General features: G+C 44.6%; 1 protein-coding gene across 2 annotated transcripts in view; it reads left to right on the forward strand.

Annotated features, from left to right (window-relative positions):
* LOC119460372 (signal recognition particle subunit SRP72) overlaps nt 1-20,338 on the forward strand; it is a 46,658-nt gene that overhangs the window by 20,092 nt on the left and 6,228 nt on the right. Inside the window, exons 12-15 of one of the 2 annotated variants that reach the window (XR_007466657.1) lie at nt 4,388-4,483; nt 9,003-9,184; nt 11,380-11,561; nt 16,435-16,549. Coding sequence is in view for 1 of the 2 variants with exons in the window: in XM_037721414.2 (XP_037577342.1) it covers nt 4,388-4,483; nt 9,003-9,184; nt 11,380-11,555; nt 16,430-16,549 (574 nt within the window). In the remaining variant the exon portion in view is untranslated. Of the gene's footprint in view, nt 1-4,387; nt 4,484-9,002; nt 9,185-11,379; nt 11,562-16,429; nt 16,550-20,338 lie in introns of both variants that reach the window. The other variant, XM_037721414.2, reaches the window with a different exon arrangement.

Consider the following 20,338-nt stretch of genomic DNA (forward strand, 5'->3'; position numbering starts at 1 on the left):
ATATGGATGATAAAACTACTATTCTTACTTTGTATAGCTGTCTACTAATTTGCTATCGCAATCGGGACTTCAGCTGTCGGGCGAAACTACGACTTTTTTCACACGCAAGAATTAAAATAACATTGTGTGCAGTTCAACACTACTCCCATTTCTCAATTTTTCCTGTTTATCGGCTCTTGCGTTTTCCAGCTCTTACGTTTTTTGTTTTTTTTTACGGTGCCTTGAAAAACGTATCAGCGGGGTTCTACTGTATACAGTAAAACCTCGGTGATACGAATCTCGCGGGGTCGCGTGAAATATTCGTATCATCAAAACATTCACAATATCAAGAAAAATGAATTTATTTTTACCAGAAAAGATTTTTAATAGTGGAATCCCATTGATACCTTCCTCGCTGCTGCGTTTTCCCAGCTGCTACGTCGCGTTTTCGCGGTCCCGACCTAAATCCCATTGACTTCCATGTATAGTCGAATCTCGATAATGCGAACTCGAAGGCGCCCAAAAATTTGTTCGAATTAAAAGAAGGACTTCTTTTTGAAATATTCGTGTACCATAACACGATGTGCGAATGGTGCGTTTCGTGAAATATTGCGGCGCGCAAGCACATATCGAGTGAGGGCCACGAAACTGCCGGCGTTCGCTTCGCGATAACGGCAGAGAACGAAACTTCAGGGAGCGGGCGTCGCAGGCACGGCGAGAGAGAGGGAGAGACATTGGTTGTGAAGAGGAAGAAGCGACATGGAGACGGGCGCGTGCGGGGACCGTCGCAGGTGAGGGAGGAGGGCGGCAGGGAAGCGGATTTGGCCTCGGCAACTCTGTCGCTTCGGTGGCTCCCCTCGCCATTCCTCTCAACACCCTCGTAGCCCCCTCACCTTCGACTATCTCCGTGCGCGTCCGCCGCGCCCGCCGGCCCGGCGCCGCTTAGCGCGCTCCCTGAAGTTTCGTTTTCTGCCGTTGAAGCGAGCGTTGGCCGGACTGGGCCTCCGCCGTTGCTTCCCTCTGCGTTGCAGCCACAGCGTTGGCTGAGACGTCGGCACGTGCACGCGTGTTCCAGCGCCACGCAGAAATGGCGACCTTGGCGTGACGCCGCGGTTCTTTTTTTTCTTTTTCTCCGCTTGGCGTTGAGGGGTCTCGCCTAAGCTTTTGCTCTATGGCAGTGTCGGAGCAATGCCGGTCGGAGGCGCCGCCACGTGATTTGGCGCACTGCTGAGAGCATTGTCGGTGCGCGGTATGTTCGAATTAACCATCGCAAATGCTTTCGTGTTCGACTAACCGGGCGTTCCCCGTGATACTTCGCCAATCTATAATGTACCAGCACGTTACGTTGCGTTTGAATGTGGCGGTCAGGTAAATGTAGCAGTGCAGCCAGCTTGTACATTGCAACAAGCGACCGATGCGTTTCAACAAGCGACCGGCACTTTGCAGATACGACGCACCCGCGCGGACCTTATCGTCAAAATGATCTGCGATGTTGACAAAGTGCGCCTAGGGCCAGTAGCTTCGTATGCGCTGTGCCTTCGACGTTTAGTTCGCGTTGAAGCGAGAGACAGCGCAAAGGTCAATTCGCTCACTGCTGCTGCTGCGTTTCCGTTGCTTCACCTTTCGGGCAAAACTGCGGCTTTTGTTATTTCTCTTTTTTTTCGCGGTCCCTTGAAAAGCGTATGAACGGGACGTTTTCTTCTTGTCCAAATCGTCAACGATCGCCTTCTGAAAGGCGCATAAGTGCGCGCACGTCATCTTGGGAATGTTTTCGTACGCCACTGAACGCCTGAGCACGTCGAGTGCAGATAGCGTTTCGACCGTCGGGGATGCGCCTCGGTCGTCGTTGCAGCAGCGGTCCTCGTCTACTTTCTCGCTAAGCATCGGCTAGGCTGTGATGTGGTCCGGTCCGCTCGACGTGGGGACCAATGAGAGATTGCGCAGCCGCGTGACGTAGTCGGTTGCTTGGCGACTATGGATCCCGCCCAGATCCCGCTGTGCCGGTGGCCCCGCTAGCTCGGCCGCCGCCGCTGTTGCTCACGCATTCGTATGATCCGTAGCGGCGCGGCAACACGTTCAGAACAGCCGATTTTTTCGTATTGTGAGCAATGTATTTCGGCCGGGGAATGTTACGAATTCGTATCACACCGAAATTCGTACCCGCCGGGTTCGTATCACACCGAAATTCGTACCCGCCGGGTTCGTATCACCGGGGTTTTACTGTAGTAAGGAAGCGCGGCAGCAGCGACTGTCTTTCGCTTCAACGTGAATTAAACATCGAAAGCACAGCACATACTAAGGTATTCAGCACTAGACGCACTTTGTCACTATCGCAGATCGTTTTGAAGATGAGGCCCGCGCAGGCGTGCACTTTGCACACATCGCAGATCACTTTCAAGATACGGCCATGTGATATGGCTCCGGCGATCGGCAATGTGCCGGTCGCTTGTTGCAACGCACCGGTCACTTGTTGTAGCGTACAAGCTGGCTGCACCGCTAAATTTACGTGACCGCCACATTCAAACACAACGTAAGATGCAGGAAAATTACAGATTGGCAACATATCAAAGGGAACTTATTACATGGAAGTAAACGCAGGATTTAGGTCGGGACCGCAAAAATGTAGCTGCAAGGAATGTATCAACAGGGTTCCACTATTAGGAATTTTTTCTGCTAAAAATAGGTTCATTTTTTCTTCTTGATCTTTTGTATGTTTTGATGATGCATATTTTGGGTGATACGAATATTTCACGCTACCCCGCGAGATTCGTATCACCGAGGTTCTACTGTAGTTGGGTGGTGTGTTCATTATGCGGGGTAAAATTCTGAGCGATTATTTTCCACGGCCACCTCTACAAAATTCGCAGTTTCGCCCGAAAGGCGATAGCAAATGCGTAGACAGCTATACGAAGTAAGGATAGTGGTTTTATCGGCTGTATAAACTTTCAAACATTCGCTAACTATTTAAATAAACAAGCATGGTGTCAGCGCGCACAGGCAAACACGAACATATCACACTCGATGACCGTGGACACTCGCTGTCAAAATGCTGGCATCAGGAAACGCGACAGCAACAGCGAGCGAAGTGACCATTGTGCTGTGTATCGCTTCAACTGCAAACTGAGTGGCGAGAACGGAGCATGCACAAACGTATAAGCCGCCGTCGCACCTACACTTAGCGTGGCCATGCAATACGCAGTTGCTGCGCCACCTTCCTCCCCCCCTTCTCTTCCTTCCCCCCGGTGCCATGCACGCAACGGAATACGGCGCGATTCCTCCTTTGAACGCGGGAGATTGAGCTGCAATCGTTGGCGCTGATGGCAAGAATGTGCCTGGATTGCCCATATAATTGCTATCGCAATAAAAGTAGGAGATACACTGTACGATTCGGCATCTGATACGGCGTCCGACACAATCGTACCCGCTGGACACCATATCAGACGCCGAATCGTACCGTGTCTCTCCTACTTCACGGCAGCAAGTTTAGGGTGCGGTCATTATGCGAGGAAAAGAAAAAACACTCTTCTTGATTAGAAAAGTGGGGGGTGCATTCATTACACGAGTGCGTTCATTATGCGAGTAAATACGGTAGTTATGCTGTCATACAGTGACGATTGTGTACAAAATCAGAGGCTTGCAGCATACTGCAATATTCTTGAGTACTGATGAGCCGAGTGATTGCTGTAAAACCTTTAAGCAGTAGTTCATTGCACGCACATTTGAAGGTTACATGGCTCAGCATGCATTAGAAGGCATGCACTCCACTGTAGAGTTTATTCTGGCTCAGTGGTACACAACTCTCAACTAAGGTGCAGTGTGTTTTGAGCACCAAGTGCAGGAGTCGGATGCGATGGTACTTGGAGCTTTGATACTCTAAAGCGCAATAGTGGCAGGGGTAGAGTACTGTGGTTGAGTGGCCGCTGACTTAGCAGTGTTTCGCATGTTACCAGGTAGCCAGCAGCTCATGGAAGTTCTGAACTGCCGAATCTAGCAAGTTACCAAACGTGTTGCACGCTGCCAGATTGCAGCCCAATAAATGCAAAATTATAAAAAATCTTTAGTTTGAATGAAACTAGAAGGGTTTGTTACCTATATCCACCTCTGTGATGTCAATTGACCCTGAGGGTAAGGTAAATATCAACTTATACAAAAATTTTGCTTCATTAAACCAAGGCATGGGTTTCTGCATGAATATATCCAGGGGAGTTAGTATTACCTTGAGTTAGTATTACTTTGTTTTATCCATTTATTAATTATTATCTATTTTTATGTAACAAGGCTCAACTGTAACTCTTTCAGCACACATAAATTATGCTCGGCTGTCATAGGTCAGATTTGTGTGCTAGCTTTGATAACTACTAGTAGCTGGAAAAAAAGGTCGAGCTCATAAATGTTTTGCTTTTTATAGATTTCAGCCTTGGTGACGCTTTATAAAAACCTTGAAGACAAGGAAGCCACTGCAGCAGTGTTTGCTGATGCTATATCCTGGTATAAAAAGAACAAGGTGAGTTGTGCCATTCATGGCTTAATTTTTTCCAATTTTCAGAAGGCATTTAACCCTTTCAGTGTCACTGATCTACCAGGACGTTTCCACGTTTCTGTCTTGCCATGTCACTGGCTTACCCAGATGTTCTTCACTCTCTCTAGTCAGATGTGTGCAGTAACATGAAGTTGGTGAACTATCATCTGTTGTATATTTCTACATAGAAGCATATTTTCTCATCTCTCTGGGCTTGATCAGTCTAGGTTTTTGTTAGTGCGCTGCGGAAAGCGCCCCTTCTTGGGTGCAGTTGCACTGCACAGGGCGCGCATCCGCAGATGGGAGGGGGACTCGGAGACTTTGTGCACTGCTAATGCAGCTATTCTTTGTTCAAGTATTTGTGCCATGGCACAAGGCTACCACTCTTGCATCTTTTTTTTTAATCTGTTGTACGTTTATAGAAGGTATTTATTTTTTTGACCCTGACACGGCTGCACTTTTGTGTAAGCATGCGCGTCGGAACGAAACTAGGTTGGAGAAACAAAACAAAGATAAAATGTGAGGACCATGGTAATTGTGCACATTGGCCATTAATCATGCAATTTTTTCCCTTCTGTGTAGCTGAAATAAACCGTTGTGTTTGTTTTATACAGTCGAATCCCGATAATTCGAACTCGAAGGCGCCCAAAAATTTGTTCGAATTAAAAGAAATTCGAATTAAAGGAAGGACGTATTTTTGAAGTCTTCGAGAACCATAGCACGATGCACGAACAGTGCGAGTCGTGAAATATCGCGACGCGCAAGCGCATAGCGAGCGCAACCACCCACGCCGGCCAATGTTCGGTTCCTGATAACGGCAGAAAACGAAACTTCAGGGAGCTGACGGCGCCGCCATGGCGACGGGCGGGTGTGCGCGGAGACCGTTGAAGGTAGAGTGTACTAGACAATAGTCGAGTCGCGTGTGGAAAAATTGTGCAAGGGCGCTGCGAGCGAACTGGATTGGGGCGGAGACGTGCTCCGCGGCATATTCAATGTACTTTCGCTGCGGGCGCCGAGGCCGATTGCGCATAGTACGCTCTTAAAATAGTGCTTTATTTCAACTGCAAATTTATGATTACACCATCTTGCCAAACATATATATATATTTGAGGCATGGATTATACAACGCGACGTCTTCAATTTTGCTGTCTTTGTCAAGCGCGTTGTCTGCTAGCGAGCGCGTGTTCGCTACGCGGATGCTGGCGGCACCCAGTTTTTCTCGCAGAACGTCTGTGCAGTACATTTTGTTTAATGTTTTAGTTGCTTTGGTGCGCCCTTGACTCTTGACGGCAGGTACCAAAGGTAGTTTTAGCCAAGTGAACCGCTGTTTTTAACACTGTCTTCTAAAAGCATAGTAACTGCATGGCGCGAAGAATGACCAATGTATTTCTAGGTAATTAAATCAAAGGGTACATAGACATATATTCAAGATATATATGTAAGGGAAAAAATATCAAATATTCTAAATGCACTAACTGAAAAAAGTGAGAACTTCCGACCGTGCACGTGTTTACATAAGAACCACACGTATTAGTGAATACTGCACATGAAACTCTCATTTGCAGAAATAATATTCATAGCAGGCAAAACCATTATATATATGCATATACGTATGCAAGTGTTATTGATATACGGTACGATGCCGAATAGTCGTTTCCGTTCGAATGTAACGCATAACAGCGCTATTGCAGTTTCAAAGGTGAGTGCCCGATGCAAGTGAGGACTGTTATTCCGAATGATTGTGCTGCCGGAGAGTTGTGGCTGTTCCGCAGAGGCGCAGTTCCTGAGAGAATTAACACAGGGGTGTTAATAAGTCCTGCTAATAAGCTGCTAATACGTCCTGCTAATAAGTGTAATAAGCTGTCATTCAATATAAATGCCCTGTTTTGGGGCAGCCTGTAGATCTGCTAACTTGATTCAGGCAAGGAAAATGTTTTTTGACAGTCTCACCATGTTTGCAACCCATTGAAACTGGGTGCACCATGTGGTACCACACTTATCTTCTTGAACGAACGCAGCAGATCCACACGTATCTCTACGTGTATGTGAGGTATGCCGTTTCTTAAATTGCTTCATTATTGTCGTTATGATATTGCACCGAATAACTGAAAGCAGCCATTTATAATATACAAGCTGTTCAGTTGAGCGGACAGACATTTGGGAATGGCATTACATTTATGTATGAAATATAGGATAACCGTAACATGTTCTTCTCGGAAATCAGACTCGAGAATAATTTATTTTGTTTACACTCCTAGAAAAAAGCCGAAGAACGCAGCCACCTGTTTTTTGTTTTTGTCTTTAGTTTAAACATATTCTTGGGTTTTATGTGGCAGAACCACGATATGATTATGAGGCACCCGGTTTAGATTTCCCCACCTGGGGTTCTTTAACGTGCACCTATATAGAAGTACACGAGTGTTTTCCATTTGTTCCGATCGAATTCCGCGACGGATTGAACCCGCGAGCTCCAGTTTAGTAGCGCAACGCTGTATCCACTATACCGGGTGTTCAAAATTAAGCTTTAGGGAATTTTAAAAAATAGCCTGTGGCAGCTAGCACAATTCTTATTGATGAACTGGGTTATTCGAAGAGGCGGGCATTAGTAGCACGAAAAATCGAAACACATATTCAACTTATTAATAAAAATTGATTAATGAACTTCTTAGTTAATTACTTTATGACACATATTGCAATTTACGAATTGTAGCCGGTGAGGTTGCAAAACACATCCACTTGAAATGAATTTCCAGAATGACACCAACTGCGATAAATGACTCCGTACTAATTACTCCGCATTCTGTTATGCGAGGAAGGCGGAAACTTGAATAGAATGTTGTGCTGCAGTTTTTTTTCAATAACAATGCTTCCCGTAAATCTGAGTACCCGCCGCGGGGGCTCAGTTAGCTAAGGCGTTGCGCTGCTGAGCACGAGGTCGCAGAATCAAATCCCAGCCGCGGCGGCCGCATTTCGATGGAGACGGAATGCAAGAAGCCCGTGTGCTTGTGTTGTAGTGCACGTTAAAGAACCCCAGGTGGTCAAAATTAATCCGGAGCCCTCCACTACGGCGTGCCTTATAATCAGAACTGGTTTTGGCACGTAAAAACCCCCAAAAGAAGAAATAAATCTGAGTACAAGGTGCCGGATGGGGCAGATATGTTTTACTTGTTCGAAGTGGCAAGCAGGAACGTTACATATGTTTCTCCGTCTGCGCTTCGCAAGACCTACTGATGGAAAACTATATGCGGAACAAAACACACGAGAGATACATGCTGCTTGAAGAACAAGAAAAATATTTGTTCTCCAAAGGGAACTGTACAAAAACCTTGTAGAATGAAAGCCAACACTGTGGCAGCAATGCACGCGCAATCACCGAGCGGCATTAAAAAATAAAATAAATAGAAAGAAAGGTATTTATTCTTAAGGCCTAAATACATGTCATATTCAATTATGAACACCATTTGAGCGGTCTGAACGCAAATACCAGCGCGCGAAGTAGTACGAATGACCCTGCTGAGCAGTATCGCCAGCAGTTTCCAATGACACGACTTTGATGCGGCCCAATCCACTTCGATTGCAGCGCCGCCACAGTATTTTTCCACGTCAGGCGCCTCACTGCAAAGCATGCGCCGCCCCAGCCACTCGTCTCACTCGACCATGTTCTAGTACACTCTAGTCGAAGGTGAGGGAGGAGGGCGGCAGGGAAGCGTCGCACATCGGTGCAAATGTGCGACGCAAAAGAGCAAAAACGACGTTGGCGTCCACCGAAATGCAGCAGCGGAGTTCGCATTGCCATAATCATCAGGGGAAATCGTACGTTAATGACAGCAATGCCGGAACGCTTCGTGCCTATTTGTGCCTTTAAAGCCTTTATTCTAGCGTTTACCGCTGCGCATAGCACCTCGTCGGCCATGTGCTTTCATGACTGCATAGTCGCCGTCCATGATTGCGTCGATAGCGACCGTGGTTTCATCTGCAGCGGTTGCAGCAAACAGTCGTTTCATTTTGACTCGGTGCGTGCGTCGGTTGCGTGCCTTCAGAACCGCAAGCCATGATTTCGTCCGCAGCGGTTGCGGCAAACAGTACTTTACGTTTTACTCACTGCAAAGTTGTCAAGGATGAAGAGCGCAGTAGTGAAAAGCGTCAGATGAAGACGTGCGCTTTGAAGGAGGTCGTGAGGCCTTCGCAGCGGCGAGCGCTTATCAATCACGAGATGACGAGGATTGCGGCTTCCGAACTGCTTTTGTGCAAAATAGAAACAGTATTTGCTGATTCATTCAGTAAATAAAACCGTGTTGACGTAATAAGCATTTGTTTATTGTTTTCTATATACCCTTGATAATTTGACATTCGGTTAATTCGGATGTTTTTTTCGGTCCCATGAAATCCGAATTAACGAGGTTTTACTGTAGTTTGTATTGCATACAGCATTGTAGCTCAGTGAGAAGACCATGCATTACCATGTATGCTGAGCTGGCATGTGAGTGCTCAGTGCCTCTTGCAGCCTAGATCTGCTGAGCTGAACCTGCTCACACGGGAGAGTGCCAAGTTCTACCTGGCAAATGGGCAAGTCCAGGAGGCAGCCAGCGTGCTGGAAGAATTACGCAAGGTGGAGCCTCAGGATCCCAAGGTGCTGGCACAGCTCATTTCAGCCTACTCAGTGTTTGACCCCAAGAAAGCCAAAATGTATCCTTTTCCATAGGGTTCTGGTGCTTGCTCTGCTGAGTGATTGATGTTGTGCCACTGAAGTAAGTTTCATTTGTGCACTGTTGTGACATACAAGGCATGCAACATGTAACAAAACAAATTTTCAACAATGCAACATGGAAATTTCAAGATTATTTTTGGTACTAAAGGAAATGTAAAATATGTTGGTGAGTGTACAACGATTTTGGAATGTGACGGGGATGATGAGTGGGGGAATAGCAGTGAAACAGTTTTCTCGTTTATGTATCCTGAAGTGATGGCTTGAACTTCTTGCATTGGTGTGGCTGGAGAGGTGGGCTGTGGATGTTCTCGAAGTGGCTCAGGAATGGTCTGGACAAGTGTATGCCTGTACACGTTCGTAGTTATGTTTTAGAAGGGTACAATGTAGTTGAAGGGAAAGTTGGCTCAGATGGCTGACTTAACAGGAGTTTGACCATCTTTTGCAACACTTGCAAAAACTGTTGCACCCCGTGTGTGCTGGCAGGCCACTGTGGCTGCGCAGAAGCCAGCTGGCACGGGTGATAATGGCTTGGGCATCACACCTCCATTTTGTAACTGTTGAGATGTGTAGGTAACTTCTGAGGTGTGTTTGGGTGGACAGTACTTCATGGGGCATCTAGTTCAATGCTTAGTACACGAAGGGTAATGCTTTCAGGTAGGCTGTGAAATTACTTGCGTTGTGCAGTAAAGATAGCCAGTAAAGATGCTTGCAGTGTACAAAGAAGCTGGCTAGGAGTGCCTTGCAGAGTGTTCAATATGCTAACGTTGGTCTGAAAGCACTGTTGCTTTGGCCACTAAAAAAATCTTTTCAATTGGGACTGATCAAGGTAAAAGAAAACAGTGTTTGGTAATTTTATTAAAATATATCTTAGATTGGGACTGCAGCATCTTGAAGTTGTAGTGGAAGTTGTGTTTTCTGATCTCCCTCTCACTCACTCTATTTTTTTTTTTTTGCTGTGTTTGCATGCAATACACAGTCTTTCAGGAATGATATCAAACAAAAGATGTCTCATCTTTATTTATGCTGTGATAGCATGAACACAGGCAGCATAAATACTAAGGAGACAGTTTCACAGTAATGCTTCCTTAAAGGGCTTTTCACCAGGTCTCGTTGAAAATGTTGCTTATACACTGGAAGCTGTAAACGGCCGTCTAGCGGGCCATTCTACTGCAAGAATATTTGAAATTTTTAAATGGATAGTGGAGATAGGAGAAATTGAAATATGGTGCTGCCCAAAGGTGAGCTACCCTCCCCACGGCATGCACTTTCCCATTGCCTTGTGTGAAACAAGAGAGTGCTTGCAGTAGAAGGGCAGAAAAGGGGGAGTTTATTGTCCGGTGAACAGTAGTAACGCGTCCGTACTGGGCGTTGAAATCGGTCTAAGAAGCGCGTGAACACGAGCGCGCTGCTTGCGCTGAACACGCTGGTCTTCGTTGTCGTCCTCTTTCTCTAATATTTAGCACCTTGCATAGCCTCAGCAAGTGAGATTCCTTCCCTGCGTTCTCCCATATGGGAGGCGAAAGGCTGTATCAGACGTCACAAGCCCCGCCTCCTTTTTTTTTCTTCTCTTCTTTTGTTTTTCGCTGCATTCACAGCAGCTTCATGCTGCAGTCCCGCAGCCTGTCCAATGCTCCATGGTTATGTGTCGGCACCTGCCTGAGCACTGCTAAGCTGATGCCACTAGAGGCGGTTGGGGCTGCTTGCATGAAAAAGTGCAGCAACGAGCTGATGACGTAGAAGTATGTCACTCTTTGCTGTGGTGCAGAGAAAAGCGAAAACTCTTGGACGTTGAGTTTGTAAATTTTATGATTTCTCAAAACAACAAGTTACGCAACAGAGAAACGCATCAAACAAAATATTATTGCTGCATTGAATGATTTACCGAAGTTCCGTGTCATGATGAATGGCGTTGCAAACAGCATGTCTGACACAGAGGCGTTAATGTGTGTGATTTTCACTTTCCGGCAGGAGGTGGGGCTCCCTCGAGGGGAAGGGGATGAAGGCTTTCGTTTGAAATTTCAGCTCTTTTCACACCATGCAGCAGTTTGTTACTTGTGTGATCTACACACTGATGGCGCTGTCTGCTGGTCGAAATGGTTAGCTGTAGCTAGCGGTTAGCTGTAGCTGCAGGGAGCCATGCTTGTCAGTGTTTTCTTTAAGTTACTGCGATCAGGGTGAGTGCAGACCTTCCACCCGCTGAAGAGATCACCCGTCAAGTTGATGTTGATGCACTTGAAACAATGTCGTGGACAATGGGTGCCCGCTACGTCAAGAAAGTGGTCAAGTCTGAAGCTTCTCCCATCACCCGTGGTCAGGACATCGTCAAGAAGAAGAAAAAAAAGAAGAAGGGTGAGTGTGCAGACTGTTCAGCTCTTTTACTTGAAGCTTGTAGTTTGTGTACTCTAAATGTGTTCCTACACAGTATGAACATAGAGTGGCTTTAGCTTTAGGCTAAGACGAATTTTGCATTTTGGTTGCAACAATAAAACTAACGCAAGCCAATGAAAACTTCTACCGCAATCGGCAAACTTCGCCAGGACAAAGAAATGCACAACTCGCCGCTGTCAAAATGCACGCTGCTGATTAAAATCTGCGTCAGCCAATAGGAGTGACCGTATGGCAGCAGTAATGAATTGTGTCGCTAGTTTTTTTATTTTTCGTTCTCTTCTTTTGCTTTTATTTCTGCACGGTGAAATACGGCACTGTGGCTATCTGAAGCTTAGAGTTCTCCTTACGATGGTTCCAAAATGGTGCCATTGCGTCTGCGGAAAATCTCGCTACTCACATGCTCTGCAGTGGGATGGCACCTCCCGACTACCTGATTTTTGTTAACAGTGTAATGAAAAAAAGCGATTTTGTCAACTTCTATGTCACGTTTCTTTCTAATATTTCCCCACGTGATAAAAGAACACCAAAGGAACCGGGAGGGGGGGGGGTAGGGGGGGTAATCGGAATCTTTGACCAGTTAACCGAGTGGTATACCCGAAGTGGTGTTCGGCAGTTACAACACCACCCACCGTGGGGAGAACCCCGTGTTAGTCGCAACAGATAGTGAAGCCAGAAAAAGCATAGGGAAAATTAACTTTTATGTTTTGATTGAAATGTAGAAATAATAAGATACAGTCGAACCAACTTATAACAATGCCGGTTTTTAGCAGCCGATGCACCGTCAACTTTTGTGTGTGTTACATGGTAAAATAAACTGCTTACTACAATGCTCCCATGCCGCGTTATTGGTTAAAGCAATTGTGCTCTGAAATTAAAAAGAACGGAAAATCCTAGGGGTGTGCAAATAGTGATTTTAGTGAATAGTGAATATAGAATACCTTTAGAATATATTTCAAATAATAGAATAGCCGTTATCACAGCTAATATTACACAATGTTCACATTCCAGTATTCTTAAAGTTAGCAAGTTTCTGTCATTACATAATACGTTATGAACGAGTTCTTTATTAAAAGCACAAAGGGAGCATTAGGAGCAAACAAGTAGTTTCTTCACATACACAGCGTTCTTCAGAGATAGTGAATGATCGCTGTACAGCCTGCAAAGTATGGCTACCTAAGTGACATAGCCTGCTCTACTACGCAATCTCTCATGTTCTACACTGTGTCCACAAGGGGGAAAACTTGCAGTACTTTTGCTTCAATTTTGTGTTTATTTGGGTGCACTTGACATTTAGAAATATTCCAAAGAGTATTACAAATATTCACATTTACGAATACTGTCTACTTGTCTCAAAGACCGAATCGAATAGGGGACTATTCGATTCATTATTCCAAAGTTTTGAATATATTCGCCCACCCCATGTATGAGCTAAGGAGCAGACAACTGGCCAATAAACCCTTGTGTGCTACCTCATGGCATCAAGACATCCAAATTTCGGGTTCTCGCTATGCAATGAGCAAGAAGAATGAGGGTGTCCGATGGGCTCGATTTTTTTTTCCCAGAAATGCACTTTTACATGATAGTAGTTTTGTATTTTCCAGCAAGCATACACATTGTTTACAAAGTTTAATTTACTCCTGAACTGCAGAAAACTTGGATGTTCGTTTATTGAATTGCTGGAGGCATGTCTGCACTAGAGGAAGCACCCTGCAAATGTCATTTTACAGCGAAGCTGTTTACCTCTCGTTGGTCGGAAACTTTCGTGGCGTAAACACAAAACTCCAGGTTAACAATTGAAGGCAAATGGCATATCTTTCTTTGCAATCGAGCATACAGCATATATAGGTATACTTAGTGACGTCACCACGCTTTCATATATGAAAGGGAGACCCGTCTAGCAACTATTCAGTTCATTCTAAGACTGCTATGGGTAGAGCACAGAAATTAGAGACACCAGACGAGCAGCGTGAATTTGTACAATGCTCGACCATGTGTGGTGTTTGATACAGCTTCGCTAGACATTCACGTTAGCACGGTGGGATGGCGGCCAATTTTTTAATAGTGTACTTGTGGAGCATGGAATTAACCAAGCATTTTAGGTTGCCTGTATTTCGAGGATGATTCTTTTCTCTGTATGGATTGTGGATGTTGTGGTCGGGTATGGCCAGAGCTTGCTAAAATGTGTATGAATGTTAAGAACTGCATCTGAGGTGTGCATTTGCAGTAACGTCCAAGTGTTTTTCCTCATGTCTTTCTTTTTTGTCATGCAAATGATCATTTTTGCAGAAACATAGTTTGTATGTTCTATGATATCGAAGGGTGTCTTCAGGTGCAGAATATTGCTCAGGTGTCGTTTATTTTGACTTTCTTCTGTGATATAAAGTTGACATTTTCTAGGACAAGAAAAAAAAAACAATTTTTTTTAATAGTGCTTTTTTTATGAGAGAATGATGAAACTGAAGGTAACACCCCTGTCACACGGGCACCCGCTAACTCCTTTCAACTCCGTCGTCTTTATCTCGAGGGAGGTGCACTTGATGTCACACAGTCGCCCTTCTGCTCGTGCACATATACTTGTTGTAAAACTGACAATTTAATTATTCTTTACATTAAAATGAATGTTGCGTGTGTTTAGAACGTTTTTATTGAATTAAATAAAAGTTCAAGCACAATTCAGCTACAGTTATGCTTGCTGCTGCACAATACTCTCGACCTAGGCTGCTTGGTGCCATGTTTCTCTTGTCTTTTGGAGCTTTTACATGAACCCAACAAAATCGGGTCGAGTCGGCTTATGGGGCTGGAATATGCCTGACGAGTTCATGTAAACACTAGCCGGTTGGACTGAACAAGCGTCAAGTCGGGCTCAGTCAGCCTGACTGCCTGGGATAGGTGCATGGGGTAGGTTGACCCAGCCCAACCCATTAGCAGCATGCACGTACACACAGACTGGGTCGGGCCTGCCAGCACCGAGACTATGCGGGCACACTGTGATGTCGTGATCTAGTCGTCGGCAGCGGGAATAGCATCAGAACGAGGCCAAGACAAGCACTGTGCAGTACAACCTCATTGTAACGATAAGACCCACGAAATAGAGCTGTTGCAGATGGCGTCAGGAACCAGAAGCCCAGTTCAAACGCGTTTGTGTCTCGGCTCGACGCTGTGTGTTGTTGTTCTCCAGACTCATCAGAAGCAAGTTCATGTAAAGTGGTCGCGTCGGGTTCATGTAAACGTAGCCTTTGTCATGCTAGTCGTCCATTGGTCGGTATGGTCACTCATGACTGACACTGGTAGAGTAGACAAAATAAAAGGAAAGCTCATGAAGTCACCCTGCATGAAATGTTGCGTTTTAGTATAGTTTGCAGCGGGATGCGGAGCCTACTTGCCACAAAGGAAAACAGGGTGGCTAGCGTCGCTATCAGCACTGCTATGTTTAGCGAGCGCACTTTGAGTTTTAATGAAGTGTATGTTTTTCGCATCAAATATATTGAATATTTTTATGAAAGGAGCGTTAATTATAACAGCTACAAGCATAATTATAAGATACATTTTTGTACTTGTACAAAAACCGAACACCACTGAATGTGCCTCTGGCGGCTTCTTTTAAAAACGCGTTATTGATCGTATGACATGACCACAACTTGAGGTCGAACTCCATTAGGAAGTATCGCGCTTCCTTATCCTAAAGGAGTTTGTGGGTGCCTGTGTGACATGGCTATAATGTTGTAGTTATACTAAATGCATACTCTAAGCTTAATGTAATACATCATAATGAGAAACATTCTTTAATTATGTAACCTTTACTTTGCTAAGCATACGTTCGTGCTGTTGAAGATGCAGAGCTTGTCTTATGATTAGTGTAGAATATAATGTGTCCATCTCGTAATGGATATAAACCTACTCTAAGCACTTCAGAAATTTTGTGTACTGCCCTCCTTAACACTTAGTATAGTTGACATTTGCGTCTTTTGCTTTTTCTGATCTCTGGACCAGATAAAACCCAAGCAATGTTGAATGAATAGTTTTAGGACTGTACGCATTTAATTTGGTCTGTGTATATTGTCTATGAAGAGTTGAATACTGTGATCATGGTGTGAATGACTGAGGCAGCATGTTTTTAATCCCTTGAGGAATCTTTACAACCTCAGCTCGTCATGCTGGATCGTCACTTTCTGGCTTATGACGAGCCTACCTTGTCATGAATATTTAGCTGCTTTCCTTGTGGTTACCTGCATGCAGAGGACGTCAATGTTTTTTTTTTTTTTCACGACGAAGAGAGCGATAGACATTCTATCATCATCACTTTTTTATTGTTAGTAATTTTTCACTCTTTTGCAGTCATATTTATGCGTTCGAACCATGTTATTGAAGCATATCACATCAACAAAGTTGGCCGTTATGGTGCAACTAAAAAAAAGTTGCCCCTAGGGGGTTAGAACAAAAAGTACAAGTAGTGGAAGAATAAAACACTTGCAGCAAGACCCGACGTTGGCAGTGGCATTCAAAGTACGAGCATGTAAGAAAATACAAACCCTGGTTCGACCTTGGCTAGTTAACTCACTTATGCGACTTGCAGTGTTGTCAGCTTTCGTTCCATGATATTTCAGCCAGTTATGTCTTGCATGATAATGAAAGCAACTTTATATGAAACAAGCAGTGCATCTGGTGACTAGGCATATCTTTTACTTTTTTTGGCGCAGCAACAAACTTTATACCAAGGAAATTGTGACCTAGGCAAGTATAACGAACAGTGAACTTGTAGTGTTACAAGTTTTCATTTCTGACACAGAATGCTTGATGAACTTTGGGTGTTTCAATGAATGCCTTGTGCCTTGCAGGCAAGCTGCCCAAGAACTATGATCCAAATGTTGACCCCGACCCTGAGCGTTGGCTTCCACGGCGCGAGCGTTCCACCTTCAAGAAGCGCAAGGATAGGAGAGCAGTCAGCAGTGCCATTGGTAAGAAATTGTGCTTTTTGGACTTCACCTTTATTCCTTCTGCCCCATATTGTGACATGTTGCCAAAGTTTTTTGATATCTCAAATCCTTCTGTAAAAAGCGATACAATCTTTTCAAGAAAAGAAAAGGAAAAAAAAAAAAAAAAGCTGACTTTGTATGGAGGATACTGTGCATTCATATACAAAGCGGTCCAGCTTGCATTTACTAGGCCTCTTTATTTTGTTTTTAAAGAACAAGTTTAGCAGTTTATTTGCATGAAACCAACTGTGCGTTGTTAGCATTTATTTAAGGGCTTTGCTGGTACTTTATACACTGTTTATAATGTGCTAATTGGTAATTATAACATTTTTCTGTGTACTTTACGGTCACTTCATCAATACTACTAGGTTATAAATTGCAATTGAGGACATCTATTTCAGTTGTTTGTGACATGTTACCTTTGCATAAGTTTTTTTCTCTCTCTCTCCCCACCACAGTTGCATTCTGATTGGGGCAGAAAGCAAAATCAACGTTTTGGGTAAAGAACCCCAGGCAGTAAAAATTAATCTGGAGACCTTCACTACAGTATCTTTCATAGCCCTTTGTGCAACTTCGAGTTGAACATCAAACTACAGAATTTAATTTTGGAAAGAGCTTGTGCAAACACATGTTTTTAAAAGCTATAAATTACACACTCTCTGCAAACTAGCAATAAACAGTTATGTGATTAACGATTACCAATTTGTTAAGTAAAACACAAAATATACGGCCAGCTTATTCCACAGACTTCCAGCAACTTACAGTTGGTTTCAGCAGTATAAAAGGCTTTGTTTTGTATTATTTTTTAAAAACTTGGTTCTAGTTAGCTGCAAAATTATATTAACAGTAAAACCTCGTTAATTCTACCCTCGTTAAATTTGGAAAATGGGATAATTCGGGCGCGTCCTCTGGTCCTGGCAGACGTGTTTATTATTTAGTGGAACTAAACTCGTGTAATTCGGACGTATTTGATCGCACACCAGTTAATTCGGACAACCCTTGGAGCTTGGCGAGCGGGACACGGCACAAATGTGCCACACAAAAGAGGAACAGTGGCTCTAGCAGCCAACCGAAACAAGCGGCAGAGTCTGCATAGCCATAGTCATCAATGGAAGCTCTGTACGGGATCATTGTAGGTACATCGCAATGAATGGGCGATCTGTTGGCAACCAGCTCACTGGTGAAAAAATAATTGGTTGTGCGTGCGGTAGTGAAAAGCACGTCTCTGATGAAGAGGGCAGGTTTTGCACCGCAGCCATGCTTTGAAGGAATTAAGTTGCTGGGCCATTACCGCTGCAAGCGCTGATCAGTCTTAAGATGACGAGAATTGCAGGTTCCACACTGCTTTTGTGCAAAATAGAAACAGGATTTGCTGAATAATACAATAAATAAAAGCGTGTTGATGCAGTAAGCATTTATTTATTGTTCTTTTGATACCCTCGATAATTCTACATTCAGTTAATTTGAACAATTATTTTGGTCCCGTGGAATCCGAATTACGAGGTTTTACTATATTTATTAAAAAATTTGTAGTGCTTCTCGGCATTATGTTTTTATGTTCTGTGCATCGCGTTGCCATTTCACAAAAAGGACTGATGTGGTGAAAGATTAAAGCACCTTTAGCACATCAGAGACCGAGGCCGACTGAACACTCAATTCCGAATACGCACGACCAAACAAATATAACGATGAGCAATGATGATGACTATGTAGTACATGTTAAAGTCCACACTTGGCACTAACATTATGAATGAAATGTGCTTTTCAGAATGATTAGCTTCAGTAAATGTTGTACCATAAGATAAACCCTTCAGTAGCACTGTTACCGATCGTATACATGAAACAATGTTTCTTAGTATGTAACACACTTCTGTGCCAAATACAGTGTAGACCGCTCATAACATAAGTCTGCGGAGTCGTGAATATCTGCACTATAAGCGGTACCGCACTTTAACCAAAACACCGATTTTCAAGCCCTGCACGTATGCAAAACATGTAGACCAAGCAGCCACGTGTATCTGAGAATTGGAGCGTGCGACTGGGAGTTTTGCATCCGTTTAAATTTACGAACGTTGAAAGGTTAATGTCCAAGTACCCCACGATCTTCGCATAAAGCAGACAAAGTAATAATTTTAAAAAATGTCTCAATTTCGCCCGAAAGGTGAAGCATCAATTGCGATAGCAAATAATAGAGAGCTATAAGGAGTAGGGATAGTAGTTTTATCGGCTGCACAAACTTGAAACATTCGCTTACTAACTGAATTAACAAGCGTGATGTCAACGCGCACAAGCAAACATGAATAGACTCGATGACCGCAGATAACCACTGTCAAAACGGGCCTGTGGAAACGCGGCCGCCGCAGCGAGCGAAGGTTCGTGCGGTCTATCGCTTCAACGGACACTGAGCGGCGTAAGCAAAGCGCATACAAAGGTCAGAGCCCGTGTGGAGATCGCTTCTAAGATACGGTGCGCGTGACAACACCGAGAGCCGGCACAGCGCGAACGCATTAGTTGGCAGAGTAGAAGCCGCCCCCCCCCCCCCCCCCCTCCTTCCCTCCCGTGCTGCCTTCCCGCTTTGCTCCTTTCGCGTGGGAGATTGCGTCGCCAGTTCCCCTTGCGCCCGGTTGCAAGATACGCATTTGGTGCCGCAGCACAGCGTCGCCCCTCCTCCCTCCCTCCCATACCCACGGCCTTTCGCGCGATGGAAGTCGCGTTTGCTCTCCGTGAAGGCACGCATCCCCCGCGTGCTTTCACTCGCACATACGGCGTGCGGCAACGATTTTATCGCCCTTGGACTCATGCTCCAAGTCTCATGTTCCTCCTCCGTATCGCCCTCGTTGATCTCCTGTCCCATCAGTGGGCGCAGCTCGTTGAGAAGCGTGCTCGCTACCGCCCTTGTCGGCAAGATTTTCCCTTGGAAGCTGCATTATAACCAGTATTTTGTCTCACGCGGCTGCACTGTAAGCGGTATGCGTATGCATGGAGTACTATAGGAAGATTAACGGGAGTCTGAAAAGACCGTACTATATCCGGTTCTGCACTATAAGCGGTTACGTTATAAGTGGTCTATACTGTATTGTGGAATGAAGGCACAGCTACAGCGGAAAAAGATTAGCACATGTGGCCGATGACCGGAGCAGGGAAATTGCAGTATGCCGCGCTCTTGTTCCCGTGCACACTGGTATCTAAAGTGCCACATGATTCATGTTTCAAAGAAGGGGTGCCTGTCACTCTCATTTTCGGCGTGCTAGGAAACAACAGCGTCGCCTGCCGCTTTTTATCTGATCGGGTGATCGGTCACTTGTGCTAATCTTTTTCCACTGCAGCTGTACATTCCCTTTGCAGGAGATGCTAGTATTTATAAGCAGCAACTTCTTATCCTGTTATCTATATGTTAGAACAAAAGTTATCTTAGCAGAGGCTGTGATTAAAAAGGCTGCTTTTGTTCTGCATGAAAGCTCTGGATGGCAAAAGAAATTTATCAGCCACTGGTTGACTGGTCTTTCCATGCCTTCATGCGAGAAGCTCTCATTGTAGAATAGTAGGGAATCCCTGATAGACTTCTCAATTCTTTTTTATGTAGGTGAAACAAGGATATATGCTGTACAATTTAACTGAGCTGTAGGCATGTGTTGCAAATTGATGAAGAATATGAAAATAAAACAAAAGTCCACAAGTGTATTGCAAAGCCTGGATTGCAGGTAGTGTGTGACAATAAGTGGTGCACATCAAGTGAGTTGCTGGTATTAATGGTTTTGAAAATTCAGAATT

Source organism: Dermacentor silvarum, chromosome 1 (assembly GCF_013339745.2).
Source record: "Dermacentor silvarum isolate Dsil-2018 chromosome 1, BIME_Dsil_1.4, whole genome shotgun sequence".
NCBI lineage: Eukaryota > Metazoa > Arthropoda > Arachnida > Ixodida > Ixodidae > Dermacentor > Dermacentor silvarum.